The 22,250-nt window shown below is 34.6% G+C and overlaps 1 protein-coding gene across 3 annotated transcripts in view; it reads left to right on the forward strand.

The window, feature by feature from the left end:
* The window catches only part of Wapl (WAPL cohesin release factor), a 74,543-nt gene extending 52,598 nt beyond the window's left edge, over positions 1-21,945 (forward strand). For all 3 annotated transcript variants that reach the window (XM_027939886.2, XM_027939889.2, XM_027939888.2), the window contains 11 exons: positions 1,011-1,238; positions 4,010-4,121; positions 4,471-4,568; positions 6,567-6,643; positions 9,061-9,236; positions 9,706-9,821; positions 10,204-10,368; positions 14,074-14,281; positions 16,628-16,716; positions 20,953-21,048; positions 21,354-21,945. In XM_027939886.2, the coding sequence (XP_027795687.1) occupies positions 1,011-1,238; positions 4,010-4,121; positions 4,471-4,568; positions 6,567-6,643; positions 9,061-9,236; positions 9,706-9,821; positions 10,204-10,368; positions 14,074-14,281; positions 16,628-16,716; positions 20,953-21,048; positions 21,354-21,419 (1,431 nt within the window). In that variant the 3' untranslated portion in view covers positions 21,420-21,945. The remainder of the gene's footprint in view (positions 1-1,010; positions 1,239-4,009; positions 4,122-4,470; positions 4,569-6,566; positions 6,644-9,060; positions 9,237-9,705; positions 9,822-10,203; positions 10,369-14,073; positions 14,282-16,627; positions 16,717-20,952; positions 21,049-21,353) is intronic.
* The last annotated feature ends 305 nt before the right edge of the window (positions 21,946-22,250 follow it).

The following is a 22,250-nucleotide window of genomic DNA, read 5'->3' on the forward strand; positions in this document are numbered from 1 at the left end:
AATGTAAATTCTACTATTTAGGGAACAATAATAAGGAAAAGGGGTCGTAGGTAGGTATTCAGTACACTTGGATTTTTTTTTCCCCCTTCTGATATTTTTGGCTCCGTGGTTGGTTGAATTTGGATATAAATACCAAATGCTGACTGTATTGTATTTCTATACGTTATTCTAAAATATGTCATCTTGAATATTTGTAGATTGTGGCACCTACTGTAAATGTTTATTTCAGCATTATAAGTTAATGTACATTGATGCAAACTGATCTGTGTGTGTTTTGCAGGGAAAAGGTATGCTAAGTTTTGGAAACATGATTATATACCAATTTTGAACTAAAATTTTGACTGTCTATATAGAGAATAAAAAGATATATTGTAATAGGTTTTACATATATGTGTATATGTCTAAAAAACTGTTATTAAACTTTTTATTTAGCAGAAAATGGCCAAAGAAATCTGTAATTCAACATATATTCTTTCAGTTTGGGAACATTTACATAGGGAACATCCATCAAGAGGAATATTTTAAGAAACAGTGTTTTCTAAATTTATTTACTTTATTTAATGCTTCCCTAGAATTTTAGGGATACCACTGAATCAGACATTTTCAAAGTTTCTAAAACAATGAACAATGAGTTTTAGGCTTACTAAACTTGTTTTTGGTCATACGGGGAATTAAACCCAGGGGTACTCTACCACTGAGCTTCATCCCCAACCCCTTTTTAATTACTTGTTAAGTTGAGGCTTAAAGTTGCAAGTTTTCCTGCTTCAGCCTCCCAAATAGCTGGCTTTGCAGGCTGGTGGCACCCTGGTACATTTTAATCTATCTATCTATTTGATTGAACCCAGGGCCTTGTGCATGCAAGGCAAATACTCCACCAATCGTGCTATATCCCCGGTCCACTTTTTAACTTTTAAATAAATGGCAATAACAGTCTTATTTCTTAAATGAGTTTGTTGGTAATTGTTTTTTTTTTTTTCCTTATTCTTTTTTTTTTTTTCCATCTGTTGAAGAATCTATCTCTCTGCACAGCTGCCCTCATGTACATATTAAGTAGAGATCGTTTAAACATGGATCTTGATAGAGCAAGCCTAGATCTAATGATTCGACTTTTGGAACTGGAACAAGATGCTTCATCAGCTAAGCTACTGAATGAAAAAGACATGAACAAAATTAAAGAAAAAATCCGAAGACTGTGTGAAACTGTACACAATAAGCATCTTGATCTAGAAAATATAACGGTGGGTTTTTTTCCTTTCTTTCATTATAAAGTAAGGATGACTTTGTGGCTTTGAACTAATAATTTAACCGTTCTAACCTTGATTTACAGCTTGCCAAATTTAAGCACTTCCTCTCTGAAATTTTGAAACTAGCTCATCTATGTGTAGGGTTTTTGTTTTTTGTTTTTGTTTCTTTGCCAATAAATACATTTTGTCTAATCCTTTTCTCATGTTTTCCCTTCATCTTTCATCCTTCCTCCTGCTTTAGGTTATTAGCAGTTTGAATTTTTATTCTGAATTTCATGAATAAAATTTCAGAGGATTTACAAGAGCCATTTTTCAGTAGGAAGCAACTGTTTATTTCACAGTGTCTCATTAAATGCTTTAAGGAACCTTGAAGAGCTCTGAAGTCTTATAAGGAAGATTGCTAGGTTCTTGCCTTTTTTTTTTTTTTTTTTGGATACTGGGAATTGAACCTAGGGATACGTTATGGCTGAACTACATTCCCAGCCCTTTTTATTTTTTTTTTTTGAGGCAGGGTCTCAGTAAGGTTGCTGATGCTGACCTTGAACTTGGAATCCTCTTTGACTCAGCCTCCTGAGTGTCTGGGATTGCAGGCAGGCACTACCACAAGATTTGTTCATTATATAACCTGTCTTTCAAGTGTAAAACATTTTCACTTATTGCCTACTCAACTGAATACTGCACCATTTGACATTTAACTCTATTTAGTTAAGGTAGAATTGGTAATGGATTCTGGCAAAGGGGGTGGGGTAGGAGGAGAGCAAACTAACTTTAAGTGGTAATGTGCAAAACTAGCATACATTCAGTACTCTTCACATACTAGAATTGGAAAAATAGGTCTTGTGCTCCGATGGCACATCAATGATTCTTCCACATTATCATACTCTCTATATACTACCTTTAAAACTTATTTGTAATTTTTATTTATGCATAACATTTTTTACAACATCTACTAATTTTTTGAAGTTATCAGAGAGTAAATTTGTGCCTGTAATTTTTATTTGCTGCATGATTGAATGTGCTTTTATTTGTTTGTTTATTCATGTTTTCTGTATTGTTCAACCTTAAGGCTCAGTTTAGGTATTCACTATTAACATGATGATAAACTTATTCAATGAATTTGTGCCATGTTTCATTGAGTTTATTAGGATGAAATATGAGTATAAAAATTGCCCTACTATGTATTAATTACTTGACTTGCAAGGTTAAACCAAAGCATCGTGGCTAATTTTAGGATACTTCTTTTATCCCCCCAGTGCCAGCTATTCTTTACTATTATGTTTGTCTTAAAATTGTATAGTAGATAAGTGGTTTTGCTCAAAAACTGTCCCCTACACATTAGTTTTGTTTGTTACATAAATTGCTTCAATTCTTCCTTGAAATATATCATTAATGACAAGCACGGTGACACTCGCCTATGATCCCAGTGACTTAGAAGCTGAGGTAGGAGGATTGCAAGTTTCAGGCCAGGCTCAGCAGCTTAGTGAGACCCTGTCTCAAAATAAAAATTAGAGGGTGGGGGGTTGCTGGGGATGTAGCTCAGTGGTAAAGTAAGAAAGTTTTCTTTAATATTAAATTATATCCTTTTTTGCTAAAGAAAGAATGCCTCATTGGGCTTTAGTTTCACTCCTATGACTCATGAACTGACCAATTAAATTTGGTTATTAAATTATTCTTTGAGGTTATTAGGATGAGACCTGGGAACAAGTGAATCTGTTTTTGTGGTATTGGATTCTCGTTCTGCATTTGTCACCTTGAACAACAATTTTGTTTTTTTATAAAAACTAGATAATAAAGTATTCTAGATCCCTCTTCTAATTTTGTAATACAAGATTTTCACTGCTAAGATCTTTTGTTGGTATTTGTAAATATCTAATTTATATTCAGTTCCAAATATAATTTAGGCCAGGTTGTAAATTTGCATCTTTTGAAGGGCAGAAGCTGTGGAAAGAAAACCAGGTGTTTTTAGTCTTTGCTAATTAAAGCATTTCTTCTGTTATGCTAAAGTTCCTTTATTACATCAAGAACCAGATTGCTCTTTGTTTGGAAGTTACTACATGCTTTAAAAAAGAAAAACAATAGTTAAAGTCAAATACAGAGAGAGAAAAAAAAAACACTATCAAGGCTGTATGTATGGCTCTTACCTTTTATGCTTCTTCTGCCTGTGGTCCTGAAGCATCAGTTATTTCCAGAGTATATTTTCTCATGGTGGACACATGCGGCCTTGCAGTATAAAAATTTAAGTCTGGTCAGTCTGCAGCACTTGGGTGAACATAGGGTTCAAATTACCATTTTCTACCGTTAGATTGTTTAAAGTGTTTAAGTGGCATTCCTATAATTTGCTTTGGAAAGTGGTTATTTGTTATATCCTTTGTGGTAAATTAATATATTGATTTATGATTAAATGTATATGTGTAAGTACTACTTTGAGTCCACAGTCCTACACTTGATCCTCGGTACTATAGAAATATAATAGCAATATATATTACATTGAACTGACAAAAAATAAACTACTTTTTCCCCCCTATAAAGATAAGTCATGTAGTTAAAAATATTTCTTCAGTGTAGAATATTCTAATAAAAGTTGGTCCGACTTTACTTATAAAAAGCCCTTAGATATAAAAGCACTTAGTATTCTATTAAAAAGTAAGCAAACTTTGTGTGTTGGTAGCATACAGTGAATTTTGTAAAGGAAAACAGTTTCTAAAATTCTGCCTCAGAATTATTGTTAAGAGTCTGTATTCAATAATGGTGCTTCTGATTTTTAGACTGGGCATTTAGCTATGGAGACATTGCTGTCCCTTACTTCTAAACGAGCAGGAGACTGGTTTAAAGAAGAACTCCGGCTTTTGGGTGGTCTGGATCATATTGTAGATAAAGGTATGGATATTACATGCATAATGTTTTTATGTATTATTTAAAGTCTGAAGAAACTATTCTACTTATATACTTAAAAATTACTTTGTTAATTGTAAAAGGTCTGTTCTTTTAGTACTATCTTGAAAAATCTAACTTTTGAAGCAGAGACCAGCAGTACTTTGATATTAAGGGTTTGTGGAAATAATAAGAGTTATCATACATTTAAAAATCTCATAACTCAAACAGAATAAACAATGTTCTCATAGGTTCCAGCATATTCATAGCATGTAACAGATGACTTTTAGTCTTAGCTAAGGGTAAGTATTGAGATGATAAGAAGTATTAACATATTCTTTTTTCTTTAATCTAGTAAAAGAATGTGTGGATCATTTAAGTAAAGATGAGGATGAAGAGAAACTAGTAGCTTCATTATGGGGAGCAGAGAGATGTTTACGAGTTTTAGAAAGTGTAAGTATGGTTAACTATTTGGGAAAATTATTCACTATCCCCCATCTCCCTGCGTTACTATACTGGGGTTTGAATCCAGGCCTCACATATTATAGGTGGTAAGTGCTCTACCACTGGGGTATATCCCAGCCCTTTTTATTTTATTTTTAGATCGACTTCCTAAGTTGCCCAAATTCAACTTGAATTTGAAATCATCCTGCCGTAGCCTCCTGGGTAGCTGGGATTACAAGGTTGCATCACTGCTCTCTGGCTTTTTTTTTTTCTTTTTAGAGAGAGAGAGAATTTTTAATATTTATTTTTCAGTTTTCGGCGGACACAACATCTTTTTGTATGTGGTGCTGAGGATTGAACCCGGGCTGCACGTATGCCAGGCTTGAGCCACATCCCCAGCCCCACTGCTCTCTGGCTATTACTCAGTCTTTTAATTTTAATAGTTGTAGATCAACAGCACGCCTTTATTTGTTTAGTTTTTTATGTGGTGCTAAGGATCAAACCCAGTGCCTCACAATGCTAGGCAAGTGCTCTGCCACTGAGCTCCAGTTCCAACATTACTCAATTGTGTTTGGATGCATGTGCATATGTGTGTTTGTATGTAACTGCCAAGTATTTTATATACCTCCTAGAGTTTTACATTTGTTAATCCAAGTTAACATTAGTATATTCTTCGAGCAACCAATTCTTAATGAACATTTAATTGAGCAGTTTATTATTAAAAAGAATACATGTATCATTGCTCCAAATAAAGCCTTACATACAGGGTTTTTAGTTTATTTGTTTCTGTACCAGGGGTTGAATCCGGGGGTTCTTAACCACTGGGCCACATCCCTGGTACTTTTTATATTTTATTATTATTTGGGGGTGAGGGGTACCAGGGATTGAACTCTGAGCACTCAACTACTGAGCCACATTCCCAGCCCTATTGTATTTAGAGACAACTACTGAGTTGCTTAGCGCCTCGCTTTTTCTAAGGCTGGCTTTGAGTTCTTGATCCTCCTGCCTCAGCCTATGGCTGCTGGGATTACAGGTGTGCACCACCATGCCTGGCTATATTTTATTTTGAGACAACATGTTACTAAGTTGCTTTTCCTGAGGCTGGCTTTGAACTTGTGATCCTCCTGCCTCAGTCTCCCAAGCCACTAGCAGCATAATCATGTACCACTGTGCCTAGCTCTGCAGGGTTTTTTAAAAACATGTGCCAAAGTTTATTCTACTCTTAATGTGGAATTTTGCTCAAGCAGAAAATAGCAGTTAAACACAGAAAAAAATTGTTTTGGTTTTGGGTTTTGAAGATTGAATTTAGGGCCTTGAGTATGCAAGTTTTTTGTTTCATTTTAATTGATAAGCAATTTCTTAAGCTTTTTTTTTTTTTTTTTTTTAAGTCAGATTGTAGGCACAACTTAATTATAGTATTTGGCTTTGGTGGATGACAGTATTTAATTGCAGTTAAGTATATTTTGTTCTTTGGCTGTTATGAATGACTAAACCTAATCCAGTACAGAATAGAATTTTACTGCCAATAAATTTCTGAATGCATAATTTGTTTATAAGGTTGAATTAGTTAGGTACTTTTAAAAATAACTACAGGAGCTCCTGGCACAGAGGAAATTAAAATTGTCCCTTTTATCTTCTAGAGGGCTTCAGGTACATTAGATATACAGATGTCATTTCTTCATTATAAGCTATGCTAAATTAATCCACTTAGGAACTTTATAAAGCATTAGTTGATTTATAAGCTGAAGATTTCTGATTCAAAGTGGTTGGCATTTTATTACAATAAATGTAAAGAATACATTAATTATGAATGAGCAATTGAAATAGTGATGTCTAAATTTCATAATAAATTGGTTGCTGTTATTCTAAATCTGGAACCTACTTAGGTGACAATGGACTTTTCTTCCTCATCTTTGTATCTTTTATGGTACAATGTAGGAGTGGTATTGTTTGCATCAGTGAGAAAGTTGGGGGTTGCCAAAATCATTTCATATTTTTCCCTTTTAGGTAACAGTGCATAATCCAGAGAATCAGAGCTACTTGATAGCATATAAAGATTCACAACTCATTATTTCATCAGCTAAGTAAGTTTTTCTAAAATCTCATGTTATTTGTTTAAAATAACTTGGATTAACCAAAAGGAATTAAGGTCATCTTACTTTCCTTCATAAAATATTCTTTTAACTTCTGTAAATCAGAATACATTATAGAGCAAAAGTTTGGAATACAGATTCTGGAGCCAAAATTGCTGGGTATGAAGTCCAGCTTCATAACATTTGCTGTATAACTTTAGACAGGTTACTTAATTGGTGCAGGTTCTTTAAAAGGTGTGGGTAATAGTTGTATCTATTATCTATCTAGGGTGGTTGGTACAATAAAATTAGTTGATGTATCTAGTAATATATTTTATATATATATATATACACACACATATATTTCAAATGTATATATAAAAATATTTGTATAAATAATTTTAAGTGCATTTAAAGTCTTTTGAAATTATGTATGATATATACTAATGAATTGGTTAAACTATCTTTTAGGCAAAGAACAGTTTTCATCATATAGTAAACACTAAGTATTATTAGTCCTCAGGGTTTTGCTTTGCTTTGTTTTCGTTGTTGCTATAGATGGACACAATACCTTTATTTATTTGTTTTTATGTGATGCTTAGGATCTATCCCAGTGCCTCACACATGCTAGGCAAATGCTCTACCACTGAGCTATAAGCCTACCTATTCCTTAGTTTTGTTGTAAGCAGACTCTCCTCGCTCTCTTTTGCTGCTCTTCAGTTATACTTTTCCCCCATCTCTCTTATGTCCCTTTCTTCATTCCACACTCTCCCTGCCCAACCTTTATCACAATTAGGCTAATGCTCTAACCTAAGTGTATGTATGTCTCCAGTCCTGGTTCTATCTTATTACAACAGCCTCTTTTTGATATCTCTGTCCTAGTTTATCTCTGTGCCCTAGTTCTCTGGCCTTTAGCCTAGCCAGCACAATACCACAGGGAGTTAACTTTCTCTAGGTCTCTGCTTTGAAAAAATGATCTTACACTCCAAGTCTCTAATTCCTTATTGTTGTGGATATATGTCCAATTTCCGAATCAAAGGAAAACCTACTACAGTCTGACTCCAATATGTCTGTGTTTTAACCTCTTTTTATTTTGGAGAATTTCAAACTTAAATTAAGTAGACAAAATGTGGTAAACTCTTGTGTACATTACTTTAATAATTAGCAGTTGTGTCCATCTGTACCTTCATTTTTCCCTATTCTATAATATTTTGAAGCAAATTCAAATGTCTAATCACCTCTATTTCCTTTTTTTCTTATGTATTTTATATTACGTTTAGTACCCTTAACAACATACATTACAGTTGTTAACCATGTGTTATTCTCCCTTGCGGGGGTGGGTGGTGGTGGGGTATACTTCTTAACCCTCCACAAGTTCCTTGGAAAGGAGGTATTACTTTGACAGATTTCAGCTCTTTCATTTTGATTAGGAAATTTGGGTCAAATGTCTTATAAGTGACAGTAGAGGTCAGAATTCGGTGTTAGTGAAAAAGCATTCATGTGGCATTTGAGCTTTTCAATAGAACCAGGATAATTGCAGGGATATCATGGAAAGATTCAACAATGTATATATATAGTTTCTTCCCTCCTTTCATAACCACAGTTTAGCTCAGTACTACTTAAGAAAGTTGAGTTACCAACAACAACAGAGTAATTCTGCCAGCATCTGCAAGCATCAGAAGAACAAATTGGGGTTAGACATCATGAGGAACACCTTTTTTTGGGTGGTGGGAGGAATACCAGGGATTGAACTCAGGGGCACTAGACCACTGAGCCACATCCCTAGCCGTATTAAGAGCCTTATCAAATTTCCTCCATATGTTCCAAACAGCAGCTAAGGATGAGTTAAATATGGTAGAATTTTCTCTTAAGGGTTTTATATGGTATATAATACATAAAGAATCACCTGACAGCTAATTTGATTCTTTATTGGACTTTTAAAAAAAAATAAAATAGTGGATTAGTGATTTAAGTAAAGCCCTTATTTAGAAGTACTAGACTTATTTAAGGATTTTATTTCCTGGTTATTTTGGGTAGAAGCTTGAGGATTCTTGGGTATTGCTCATCTTTTTATTACTGCCAGGAGATATGTCAATTTAAATGATATCAAGTTTTTTAAAAAAATTATTTACTCTCTAAGTAATTAATACTTATCTTAACTAGAAAATTTAGGTTTTTTAATTATTAATTTTTTCCAAAATAAAAGGAAACATCCCATTCTTGGTATATGATTGAATAGTTAAAACAACTTCCATAGTAGGAAGGAAAAATATAATCTGCCAGTTTTTAGGCCCAAGTAGATAGAAAATTGGTGTATAATGGTTTTTGCCATAATGGTGTACATTTTATTTTCTTTCTTTTTTTATTTTTATTTATTCATTGCTCATGACAATACAATGATCTTGACATACATTTTATTTTCTCTTAAGAGCATTACAGCATTGTGAAGAACTGATTCAGCAATATAACCGTGCTGAGAACAGTATATGTGTAGCTGATAGTAAGCCTCCGCCTCACCAAAATGTAACTAACCACGTTGGCAAAGCAGTGGAGGACTGCATGAGGGCCATCATTGGGGTGTTGCTCAACTTAACTAATGATAATGGTAAGTAATATTTTCTCATTGAAATTTTGTTATTACACAGAAAAAATAAATTGTTACCTTTTGTTATTTCTTTTCTTTTTTATTTGTTTGTTTGTTTGTATATGTGTTGTAGTTGGATAAAACACCTTTATTTTATTTTATTTATTTATTTTTTATGTGGTGCTGGGGGTCGAACCCAGGGCCTTGAATGTGCTAGGCGAGCTCTCTACCACCGAGCCACAACCCCAGCCCCCAAGTTACTTCTTTTCTTGATGTAGTGAATTTAAAAGTTTTCATAATGTAATTGACTTACTCCAGCAGGTGAAAACTACTTTTAGGAGTTAATACTTGGGTTGGCCTGGAAATATCAACAGTGTATTTCAATAAAGAAATAGCCATGCAATTCTAATATTCATTTTAATAAATGTAGTTATTAGTGTCATCAGGAGGAATCAGTAACACTTTTCCCTATTTCTGTTTCCTTCTTCAGAGTGGGGCAGCACAAAAACAGGAGAACAGGATGGCCTTATAGGCACAGCAATGAACTGCGTGCTTCAGGTTCCAAAGTACCTACCTCAGGAGCAGAGATTTGATATTCGAGTACTGGTGAGTTGAAATGACTGTTTCATTTCATGAGTATTTTTATCTAGTTGATGATGAAAACTTTATCTGAGTTTGGGTTTAAGAATCATTTTTTTAATACATTGTGAGTTGTTTCAATTAATTTCCAATGAATGCCTTCATATATTTTCCTTTTCTTAGAAAAGACCATGGCAATTAAAAAAAAAAGTGTACAAGCTGAAAATGATGATTAAAAACTCAAGGAATTATTCTTTGGGAAGACTGATATCTTACTTTTTTTTTTTTTTTTTTTTTTTGCTTTTTTGTAGATAGAAAACAATGACTAAGTTTTTATTTATGATAAAAGTGTGTGGTATATGTTTAAGTTCTCAACTGTGATAATATGCACTTTTAAAATTTTTTGTAGGGCTTGGGTCTACTGATTAATCTAGTGGAGTATAGTGCTCGGAATCGGCACTGTCTTGTCAACATGGAAACATCCTGTTCTTTTGATTCTTCCTTCTGTAGTGGAGAAGGAGATGATAGTTTAAGGATAGCTGGACAAGTTCATGCTGTTCAGGCTTTAGTACAGGTAAGCAATGACTTAAACTGACATCTGCAGTTTTGTTGTATCTATCCAGTTCCTTTGTCAATTTAAACTTTTTAACCCTCCACCCCTTTTTTTCCCCTTTTTTGGTTTAGAACTCCTGAATTATCTCTTTGCTGTTGTGTATAGGGAATATCTTTCAGAGCTGACAAATGCTTAAATATTCATAATTTATAAGATGAAACTTTATTTTAAACCAGATTTTTAACTAGTTAAAAATGTGGTATGATTTCTCTATAGGTCAGTAAGAGGCACACTGGTTTAGCATGTACTCCCACTTCATTCTGCTGGCTTTTCTTAACTTTTAATCACTCTTTAAGGATTATTAGCAAAAAGAGACACTGATAGCAGAAAACCAGTGACAAGGCACATTTGTTTTAGGAATTACAAGTGGAGTATTGATAACATTGAATGTATCCTCAGTTATCCATGTCTAGGACTCTCTTAGGCCCGCTGGACCATAGAAAAAACTGGAAACCCATAGTAGGTCTGGAAAGTGGCAAATGGCTGAGCATGGAAGATAATCAAAAGAGATAGTTTCATTGAGTCACTTAAAGCAGTATTTTCTATTATCTTATCTTATTGTTCTCAATCATGTATAATTGAGTGTTGACCACAGATAAAACATCATCCACAGGCTTTTTTCCTGAAGGACACAGAATACTCAGTCTTCAGTGGCATTGAAATTTATCTTTGTTATTTAGAACAAAAGTATATAAAACCAGTGAGAAATTGTCATGTTACTTATCAATAACTGTAATAGTAAATAAATAGTAGTACTAATTACTAATAATCAGTATCATTTAGGGATTTATTTAATGCTTAATTTATGTTACATTTGGTATCTTAAGTTATAGAACCTATTGACACATTTTTCTGCTAAAAGAAGCATTTCTTCCCTTTGTAATTTGTTATGGCTAGGGATGTTGCAGTGTAATTTGTTGTTGTGATTTAAAACTTTACATTTTGAAATAATTTTAGCCTCCTGGGAAATTATATAGTACCAAGAATCCTACATACCCTTTACCCAGATTCTTCTAATGATGACATCTCATATAACTATAGCACAGTATCAAAAACAAGATATTAACATTGGTACATTACTGATAACTAGTCTTCATACCTTATTCAGTGTCACCATTTTTAACCTGCATTCATTTGTGTGTTTAATATCTATTTCTGTTTAATTTATTCCATGTATAAATTTATATTCTCCACCATTACATTAAGGAACCACAGAAGAATTTCCTTGTGCTATCCATCTTACCTACCCTTCCTATCTTCTACCTACCTGTTCTCTTCTACTCTAGTTCCAAGTTTTTCCTTTTTCAGAGTATTACATGAATGGAATCCTCTAGTATGTATAACCTTTTGAGATTGACTTTTTTCACTAAGCACATGTTTTTGAGGTCTATCCATGTTGTTGCACATATCAATAGTTTATTCCTCTTTATAACTAAGTAGTATTCCCCCCATATGATTGTGATTATACCACAGTTTTCTCAGTCATTCTGGTTCCTGCCTTTAAAAGTTAACTTGTGTTCAAATGGAACCAATAGTGAATAATGAATGTCCCCAGCAGTTATTTTTCAAGAAATAGATGATTGATCTGTTTCACTTCCATCGGAGGAGTTAATTTTCAGAAGCCATCCCACACCCCAAGTTATTCTAGAGATAGCTTCAAATTTTTCTTTGGTGTCTGATTCATCTGGGAATGTTTAATACATCCAACCCAGTATTTCTCTTTTGTACTTATCATCAGGATATCATTCTGTGTTTTGTCTGGTTTTATTTTGTCTGCTGGGGTTTGTCATTTTTTAAATGCATCCACAAAGTTTTTGTTTTTAGATTGTAATATCTTTGGGATAATGACTAAGATGTAGTAGAAAAATTCATGTTCAGATTCATACCTTTTATATTAACACTGATCTTAATTCAGTTATTTCCAAATTAGGTAGTTCTAGTTACTAACCTGAACTTCCTTCTTTCTAGTTGCTCTCAGCTACTTTAAAAAAACTGATCCATCAACTAATTTTAAAAATACATATTTATACATATTTTTAAAATTCCATTCAGAAAGGTTAAAATGCATTTATCCATTTTCTAAAAAAGTTACCATTTGTAAATTTTGTCTCTGTTTGGAGAAATTAGTTTTTATGTCAAATGTGCAATAATTTCTAAGTAAATAGAATCTTCCTATACACACTTTTTTTTACCTGTACTTGTTAAATTTTTTTTATATCAGCACACATATTTATCTCAACCTTTGTAATGAGTGCAGTGCTCTTCAGTAGTTAACCAATTCTCTACCAATACACTTTTGAATGTTTTGGTTTTTTGGTTTTCTTTTGTTACAGAATTAAGTAACACTAAATCTGAAGCCATATTTTCCCTAAGTGTGTGTAGTAATTTTCTGACTTAGAAATTGTTGTGGCAGAGAATGTACATTTAAAATTGATACTCAGCCATCACCAACCATATGCTTCCTTTCACCTTGATTTATACTTGTCACAGCAGTTTAAGTCCTATAAGTCCAGAAACAGTAATGGGCCATCCTTTTAATTTTTCTAAAGGTCTTGCTAACTATTAATTATCCACCTTCTTTGGACTAATAATGGTTCACTTCTTCATGAAGTAATCTATAACTTGATCCTTACCTGAGATATAACTAGAAGTTCTTCATTCCTTTTTCAGATATTTTTTCATCTCAGGTTTTTTCTTACACTCTCAAGTGCTATATCCATCTTAATTTACTGAATTTATAAAGAAAATCTGGGGGAAATTATATTAACCACTAGAACAAGGGTGTATAATCATATGGCATATAGATTCTACAGAGTTTCTTTGTGTACTCAGAGAGAATGAAGGAAGTTTGCTGAACTGTAACTATTATATGAAGAATTCAGTCTTGACCTTTCAGACTTCCTGATAGAGTCTCAGGGACACCCAGGGATTCTTAGACCAGTTTTGAAAAAAAATTTTTTTTTCCCAAGGATATTGTCTTATGCATGCTCTCTTTGAAGTTTATGTTCTCCTCTTCTGAATACTTAGCAGTTTTTGGAGGCCAGCTTGCATTTGATATTTAGGTAGTTTCTCATTAGTAACTTGGACCATTTCCCAAATCATGTCAGCAAGTATATTAGATGCTTTCTGTGTGTTCAGTACTGAAGCAGCATAGGGAAAATAAAGTAAGTGAAGGCAAGGAATTTAGTTAATGTTTCCTTTTGACTATAGGGAACACACAGTATACAAGTAAGTTTTTCCCTGTGTAAGAGGTTATGTTGTTTCTGCCCTAATATTATGAAGTTTTATTCAAGGTTCTTCCTCTTTTTTGTTTGAATTCAAGTTATCCAATTACAAAACATTATGGAGACTTTTATTCTTGCAAACAGTGCCTGTGTCATTAGTAGATTACTTAAATGAATCCCAGCAGTATTTTGTTATTTTGGCTTTCCATGGGTTGTAGAACAAAATCTGTTACTTAAGCTCAATCAAACCCTCTTCTTATTTTTTTTTTCTGTTTGTTTTTGATTGTGATGCTGATGACTGAACCAAAGACATTGGGCATGCTAGGCAAACAGTGTCCTAGTGAGCTACATCCCCAGCCCAGACCTCCTTATTTAAGGCAAAATATTGAGTATATAATTATCAGTGATACCTTTTTAATGGTTTTCAAAATAATTTTATCAGCTTTTCCTTGAGCGAGAACGAGCAGCCCAATTGGCAGAAAGTAAAACAGATGAGTTGATCAAAGATGCTCCCACCACTCAGCATGATAAGAGTGGAGAATGGCAAGAAACAAGTGGAGAAATACAGTGGGTATCAACTGAAAAGACTGATGGTGCAGATGAGAAACATAAGAAGGAGGAGGATGATGAAGAACTTGACCTCAATAAAGGTATGTTTATTTTGAGTGGTGTATTCAAACCGACAGTAATGGTTTGAGTTTGCTTTTTTTTTTCTTCAGAATATATTTTAATTCTAGCTATTACTTTAGAGCCTCTCAAGTTCAATCTAAATAAGGTTTGATAGTTCAGTGCTTGATAGTTCTTCCTAGCAATGAGGAAGGTGCATGTCAGTGGCAGACTGACTAATGGGAAAAATATGGTTCCTTCTTGGGCCCTCTCTCCTTTATTCTTTGGTAAAATGTGAACATAATGGTTTTTCCAGTTTTGAATTTTTAGATTCTTTTATCAGCCTCACTTTAAACTTGATCTTTTGTCATACATTACAGTATTGTTTTGAAAGAGTAAGTACTACTAGTTCACAAATGCAGTAAGAAATAACACTAGAGGTAATATCTTCACTAATCAAATGTTTATTAGATGTCTACTATTGTCAGGAATTGTGATCTTGGATTTACCATTCATACAAATTCTGTAGAATAGCAGTTTGTAATTTCATGTCCGTAAGATTTGAAATTTAATATGTTCAGCTTCACCTGGCTAGGAAGTAGTCTATAGCAATGTCTGATTCTGAGCCTCTTATCTTTTTGTTTCTTTCTGTTTCTTCATGCCATTAGTTCTAATATTGAACAAAGTCTGTTCCTAAGGAACTCAGTTACTAAGTTTTGATGTTTCAATTCGTATAATAATATTTTTGGTTGTTTAGTAGTCTTTTTTTTTTTTTTTTTTTTTTTTTAATGGTAGCTCTATCAAGATATAATTTGTAGCTGGGTGTGGTGGTGCATACCTATAATCTCAGTGGCTTGGGAGGCTGAGACACAAGGTTCGAAAGTTCAAAGCCAGCCTCAGCAACTTAGTGAGTCACTAATCAACTCAAAATAAAATACAAAATAGGGTTGGGGATGTAGCTCAGTGATTCAGTGCCCCTGAGTTTATTTTTCCCAGTACCAAAAAAAAAAAAAAATAGAGATAATTTATATACTATATAAAGTTACCTCTTTAAAGTAAATAAGTGTTGTAGTTTTTAGTGTATTTACAAAATTGTACCGCTATCTAATTAGGGTTAGGGTTAGAGTTTGCATCAGCTTGAAAGAAACAGCATACCCACTAGCAGCCACCACCACCATTTTCTCCCCCAATCACTGGCAACCGCTAATCTACTTTCTCTGGATTTTCCTGTGTCCCACATTTCATAGAAAAAGAATCATACATGGGAGGCTGGGGATATAGCTTAGTTGGTAGAGTGCTTGCATCCCATGCACAAGACCTTGGGCTTGATCCCCAGCACCACCATCACCACTAAAAAAAAAAAAAAAATCTTATAATATATGGCCTTTTGTGACATGCTTCTATGTCTGCTACTATATGTTATATCATGTGTTAATAAGATATTCCTTATTTGTATAGTCAAATGTTTTATTTTTATCGTTGTACCACATATTGTTTATCCATTTTTCTGTTGATAGGTTGTTTTTACCTCTTTTACCCCCCTCTCCCTTTTGTGGTGCTGGAAATTGAACTCAAAGGTAGTCTACTACTGAGCTACAGCCCCAGTCCTATTAAAAAAAACAAACAAAAAAAAAAAACAGTGTCTTCAAAGTTGGGATCCTCTTGCCTCATTCCCCATTTGTAGGCATGTGGTAGTGCACACCCGAGATCCCACAATTCTGGAGGCTGAGGCAGGAGGATTGCAAATTTGAGACTAGCCTCAACAACTTAGCGAGGTCTTGTCTCAAAAAACAAAACAGTTGGGCATGTAGTTCAGTGGTAAAGTGCCCCTGGGTTCAACCCCCAGTACCTAAGAGTGGAATCTTTAGATTATACATTAACTCTATTTAACATTTTAATGTAATGCTAATCTGTTTCCCAATGTAACTGTACCATTTTACATTCCCATCTGCAGTATATGAGGGTTCCATTTTCTCTGCACCTTCAAAAATTGTCTTTGAAAATATTTAGAGTGTATACCTAGTGATTCCTTGTTGGGGTTTCATTTACAATTCCCTGATATCTAATGATGTGGAACATCTTTTATGTGTTGGCCTTTTGTATGCTCTAGAAATGTCTATTCAGGCTCTCTACCCATTTTTCTATTGTATTGTTTTTTTGTTACTAAGCTGTAAGAATTCTTTATATAGTCTGATAAGAGTTTATGGTTTTAATTCTTATATTTAGGTATCTGCCATTTTGAGTTAATTTTTATTAATTTGGAGTATATTATCATTCAACCATTTGTTTATTTATTTATTTTTTTTTTTAAAGAAAAGTAAAAGAATGGTTGGTTTTTGTGGTGTTGTATTATTTGGTACACTGTTAAAACTATTTTTAAATACCCTCAGCCCTTCAGCATGCTGGCAAACACATGGAGGATTGCATTGTGGCCTCCTACACTGCTCTACTTCTTGGGTGTCTCTGCCAGGAAAGTCCAGTAAGTAAATAGTTAAAGAGATTTTTATCTATCTTTACAAAGATTCAGTATAACAGCTTTATTACCATTGCCTAATTCACTTATTTATTTCTTTAATTTTTTCTCCAGTTACATCTACTTTATTCCAGAAAGGCTTTTAGTTGATTATAGAATTATTTAAACAATTGTATTTCTTCCCTATTGAAGAAAAAAAGCAAGCAAATGTCTATCCTTGCAGTAGTTTTCCTTTATAAATTTCTCAAATAGTTTTCTTTTTTTATGTACCCCTGACATCTTTATTTCCTTTCCAAATAAGGTTCGGAGTGAAGCGAATTGTTGATTTTTATGGCTTTATTAGAATGATATGCCTGTCAGAATCAGGCTATTTGAGATCTCAAAAGAGGAGGGCAGATGGGAATAACAAACTAGTCAGAGTGTTTTTAATCTTTAGAAAAAAGAAGCTTTGCATACATGAAAATTAAGATAGCATCTAAGGTTAGAGATTTTTTACATGTTTGTTGTAGTTTTCAAGGTACATTACAAAGTAAGAGTACATTGGATTAACTACTGTCCTTGGTATGTTATGTTGTCCATTGCTGAAAGTGCTCCCCATAGCCATCAGCTGACTGTAGCTAGGGTTATCTAGTTTAACAGTACAATATTCAGCACTAGTAGGTCCCTTCTCCTCTGTTTCTTAAGACATTTTTCTCACCCTCCCTATCCTCTCTTTACCAAGTAGTCTTTCCCCAATCTTGGCCAGCATTGAGTCCTGCTTTGTCTGAAACAGTCACTGTTCAAGCAGATGGTATTACTGTGAATGATTTAGATCATCAGAATTTACCTATGAGAAATATGAGTGTCTAGGTACTTCTGTGACTACTTTCGAGCACAAAGTAGATGGTTATTGCTATTGAATAGTCTGCTATGATGGGAAACACAAAGATGTGTAGTAAAGAAAAATAGTATATGAAGGAGATGTCAGAGTCATTGTGAATCTCTTTATAAACTGTGGGGCACAGGTGGATATTCTTAAGTGAAAGTTAAGTTGTAAAGCCAGATTTTAAAGTAAAGGAGGATTTTCTCCTAGGAACAAGGGCATTCAGGAAACAGTAGAGATCTATAGTGAGAGGGTTAGCTTCAAGAGAAAGCAAGGGCCATCTGTATTCTGAAACTTGTTTGAAAATGGAGGTCATCTCTTTTTTGAAAGAGGGTTGGAAGAAAGAATGCAATGATAAAATGATGGTTTCATTTAAGGGGACACTTTGCTGGCTTTTGTGTAATGGTCCATCTATCCACTGTTTTTCTTAATTTTAGCCATTGAATTGTTGCCTTTTTGCACTTTCTGTATATCCACTCATCTGAGTCCTACGTGACTTTCTAATCAGTCTTGCTTGTCTATCTTTTCCATTGTCGATCTAAGTGCACACTAGCCAACTCCATGTGGCACCCTCCAGGCACCACTGCTTTCAGTATCCAGACCAGAGTTCTCATCATGGCTTTGGAGTTCCTGCAAGATCTTTATCCCCCTTACCTCTAATCTTCTTGGTTCAGCCTTTTAACTTATTTTGAATGACAAGATTTTGAAAGTAAATGAGGAATACCATACAAAGGAAAGAAGGAAGAGGCGGGTTTCAAATAAAAACAACAAACATAATACTTAAATTAGGGGGATGTAGCACGGTGATAGAAAGCCTGCCTAGCATCTGTGAGGTTCAGTCTCTAGGACTGTGGGAGAGGGGGGAGAGTTTTAGGTATTTGTTTCACATATGCCCTAGTTTCATTTGTATTTAATCATGATTATTAAGGGTTCATTAAATTGTGTTAGTACCATGTGATTTATCTTGGGTTATTTTTTCCCCATGTTAATTCATACTCTTGTTGTAGCTCTCTCATCTCTAAAGAGATTATAAGGTTCTTAAGTCGTTAGCAGTATTGTGAATTCATAGAGTCCTATATATGTGTGTTGCTTTGGAGGATCACTGAGATTAACCCTAAAATCTAGATAATAATACAAAATGTAAAGGAAATCAGATTGCCCAATGTGGAAGTAGAAGAGTTAGAAAATCCTGCCTGTACTCCTCCAAGAAGCCTCCCCGGGTTGGATCTTGGATGAACCCATGGCTCTCTCTAACCCCTCCTTCCCAAACTTGAACACACTGAGTGATATGGTGAGCAGAGCACAAAGATAACCAGGCGTACAAGGAGACAAGACCACATGAGCAAGAATCAATCAGCACAAACAAAAGACAACAGAGAATTATCAGACATTATGGCCTTTGAAAGGTGTTTAAAAAAAAGAATCACAGGCTTACAGATCCTCGTGGTCCAGCTGATCCTAAAATTCACATGGAGATGGAAGGAACCCCTAATAGCCAAAAGAATCAGGAAAAGAACAAATTTGGAGGCTCAAAGCTCCTGATTCCAAGATATATAGACAGATAGATAGATTATCTTTATTTTATTTATTTGTTTTTCTGTGGTGCTGAGGATCGAACCCAGTGACTCACACATGAGAGGCAAGTGCTCTGCCACTGAGCTACAGCCCCAGCCCCATGATTCCAAGACTTAATGCAAAGCTACGATAATCAAGACTGCGGGACCAACCTTTAGACAAATAGACCAAAAGAATGTAACTTAGAGTTCAGAAATAAACCCACATGTTTGTGCTCATTTGAAAAAAAAAAAAAAATCCTGCCTGTAGAAAAAGACAGCATACTTATTAGGAAGCTCAGAAGAGTGCACTCAATTTCTGATACCCATCCTTACTGCCAGTTTGAATATGATGCATGGCAGTGCGTCATCTCACTGCCCTTCCAGTTCTCTTGCCTTTCTCCATTCCTGAAATTTGCACACTGCCACCAGAGCTAGCTTCTTGTAGAGAGCACTTGCTGATCATGTAGCCTCCTCTCTTTGAATCCTCCTTGGCTTGCTGTCATTAAGAGAATAATGGCTTTTTTACTGTTAGCAGGCCCCAAGACTGTTTCACCGCTCCCCAACCTAATATACCATAGTTTGGATACTTTTTAAAAAATTTCCCAAATTGTGTATGCTGTATCATGCATCTTGTTTTTGTGCCTGCTGCCCTTTGTTTAAAACAAGTGCTATAACTGTCCTTCCCATTGCCTCAGCCACTATAAATGTTGCATTCTCTGGATTGTTGATAGAGATGGATTAAAGAGGGACTTTCATTCAAAGCATAATAGCTGATAATTTATTCTGTGTTACAGAGGTGTCCTTTTCTACTGAACAGTCCTCCAGAGACACCAGTCACTACAGTGCCCACCACTGTCATGGCTTTTGGTGGGGATGCTTAGTTTGATTGTGGATGGTTGGTACTGCCTACTAACTATATTCATCTGACTGTTGCTTTATAATTTCCTAAGTACCCTGGTGGAGAAATAGAAGAAAATAAAGGGGGATTTCCTTAGAGAGTAAGATGTCGTCTCTCCTTCCTTGCCCCCATCAACTAATGTCAAATTAGAAGCATTCTTTTGCAGCCTCCATCCCCCCCCCCCCCACACACACACACCTTTATCTTGTATATCCAGACTTAGGAGGACATGCTTTTGTGGTCTTTATTATAATTGAGTCTTTACTAAAAAAACTTTTCCTTATTCTTTCTGAAGCTTTAAATTAAGCATTTCTAAATGTAATTAAATGAAACAGTGTTAAAGCAGATCATGCAGCATTTTCCTTGTAAAGGTTTGTTTATATATAGCTTGGCTGCTGCTTGTTAATAATAAAGAACACCTTAATCTACTCTCCTGGCATTGGCACAGAATCTCTATGTCATATTGTATTTTGGAAAGATCTAATTAATTCCTATTCTGAATAATTCATTTATGCATCATGAGAAATTTTCTTTGATCTTTATTTCATAAACAACTCTATGAGTATATCCTGAAGTATAACCCTCTCCCACCTCATACACACATACTCAGTGGTGCAGTTTGTTATTCCAGGCCTTTTCTCTGTGCATTTACAAAAATAGCTTTGCCCAGAAATGTTTCTTCGTCAACTTTGCCTTTTTCCCTTTCTTTCCCAGGTGGTGGGGATGGGGTGGGGGGGTGGGGTAGGAGGTAGACAAACTCACTAGAACAGAGTGAAGTCACATGTAAGTGAAATAACCAAGGTGTTCCAAGCACCCTGTAGAAGTTTGCAGTATGATGTATGCCATGACCATCAACACATGATAAGGTGTATTTTCATGTTTTCTGCTAGTTGACCGATTTTATTTTCTTAAATCTGTTTCCTCAGATCAATGTAACCACTGTGCGGGAATACCTGCCAGAAGGAGACTTCTCAATAATGACAGAGATGCTCAAAAAATTCCTGAGCTTCATGAATCTTACTGTAAGTTATTTTATTTAGTCTATGAATTTAAACCTAAGTATAATACATTGACAAACATAAAACTAGTATGGCCATAGTGACTGAAAGAAAAAGCAGATTCTCTTTTAAGTTTAAATAACTGTTTTATTTTTCAAGTTAACAGTTATTATGGCAAAATACTATTTATTATAAAAGCCACAGTTTAATCTCAGTGTACTTTGATTTGTAGTGTTTAGGTTAATAATGTCTTTAGAAGTTAAACTTTGATTTAATATTTTCACAGTTTTGTTAAATATTAACCATTACTTCTTTCCCTCCTCTTTCAGTGTGCTGTTGGAACAACAGGCCAGAAGTCTATCTCTAGAGTGATTGAATATTTGGAACATTGCTAGCTGCTTTACCTTTGCTTCAGGTGCTCGGTAATGCTGGAGCTATCCTTAGACAAAGAAAAGTCATGAAAGAAGTCCTTGAAGATATATCAAGAACATTCATCAGTATCATTCATGTTTGGATTTTTAAGACCGTCTGATTTCTTCGTCATGCATTCTGCATTTGCTAAATGACAGTTACTACATCAATCTGCAACTATCAAAAATGAGGGAAAAGGTTCAGGCTGTTAACAATTCCATGCAGTATTTAAAAACACTTATTTGGCAGAGTTTATATCCTCCCCTTTTTTTCTTGCTCTATTCTGGGCAAGTTTTAAGGGGAAAATTTGTGCTGCTGTTAGTGCAACTGCTGTGTATGTTGAGCCACTGTTGTCATGCCAGCCAGGTGCAAAGGCAGCTTAGCTACTGAGGTATCGAATGTTCTGAGGACATTCTAGACAACAGCTTAGTTCCTTTTTCAGGCTCATTTGCTTTTGCTTTTTTGTTGAATGATTCCAATCGTAAATAAAGCTTTTAATAATTTTGTGAATTTTTTTGTTGTTGTTCCCTGAACTACTGTCTATATTTAAAATTAGATGGAATCCAAAGATACAAGGGATAATAGTATATTTTTTTATTCTTGATTAGGTTTGGGTGTTGGACTATTTTTCACTTTTGAGACCATAACCATATTCAATATCATACCATAATGTGTCATAGCTATAGACGCAAGAAAACAACAGTTTGAGGGAATATTATATTGATGTGCCCTGTTAAATGATTAAGCAAAGTAGACAAACCCAGGGTAGTTTACACTTAATGCTAGGGAGGCTCTTGAAACATCATTTTGAGGGA

The sequence above is a fragment of the Marmota flaviventris genome, chromosome 4, assembly GCF_047511675.1.
Source record: "Marmota flaviventris isolate mMarFla1 chromosome 4, mMarFla1.hap1, whole genome shotgun sequence".
Classification (NCBI taxonomy): Eukaryota; Metazoa; Chordata; class Mammalia; order Rodentia; family Sciuridae; genus Marmota; species Marmota flaviventris.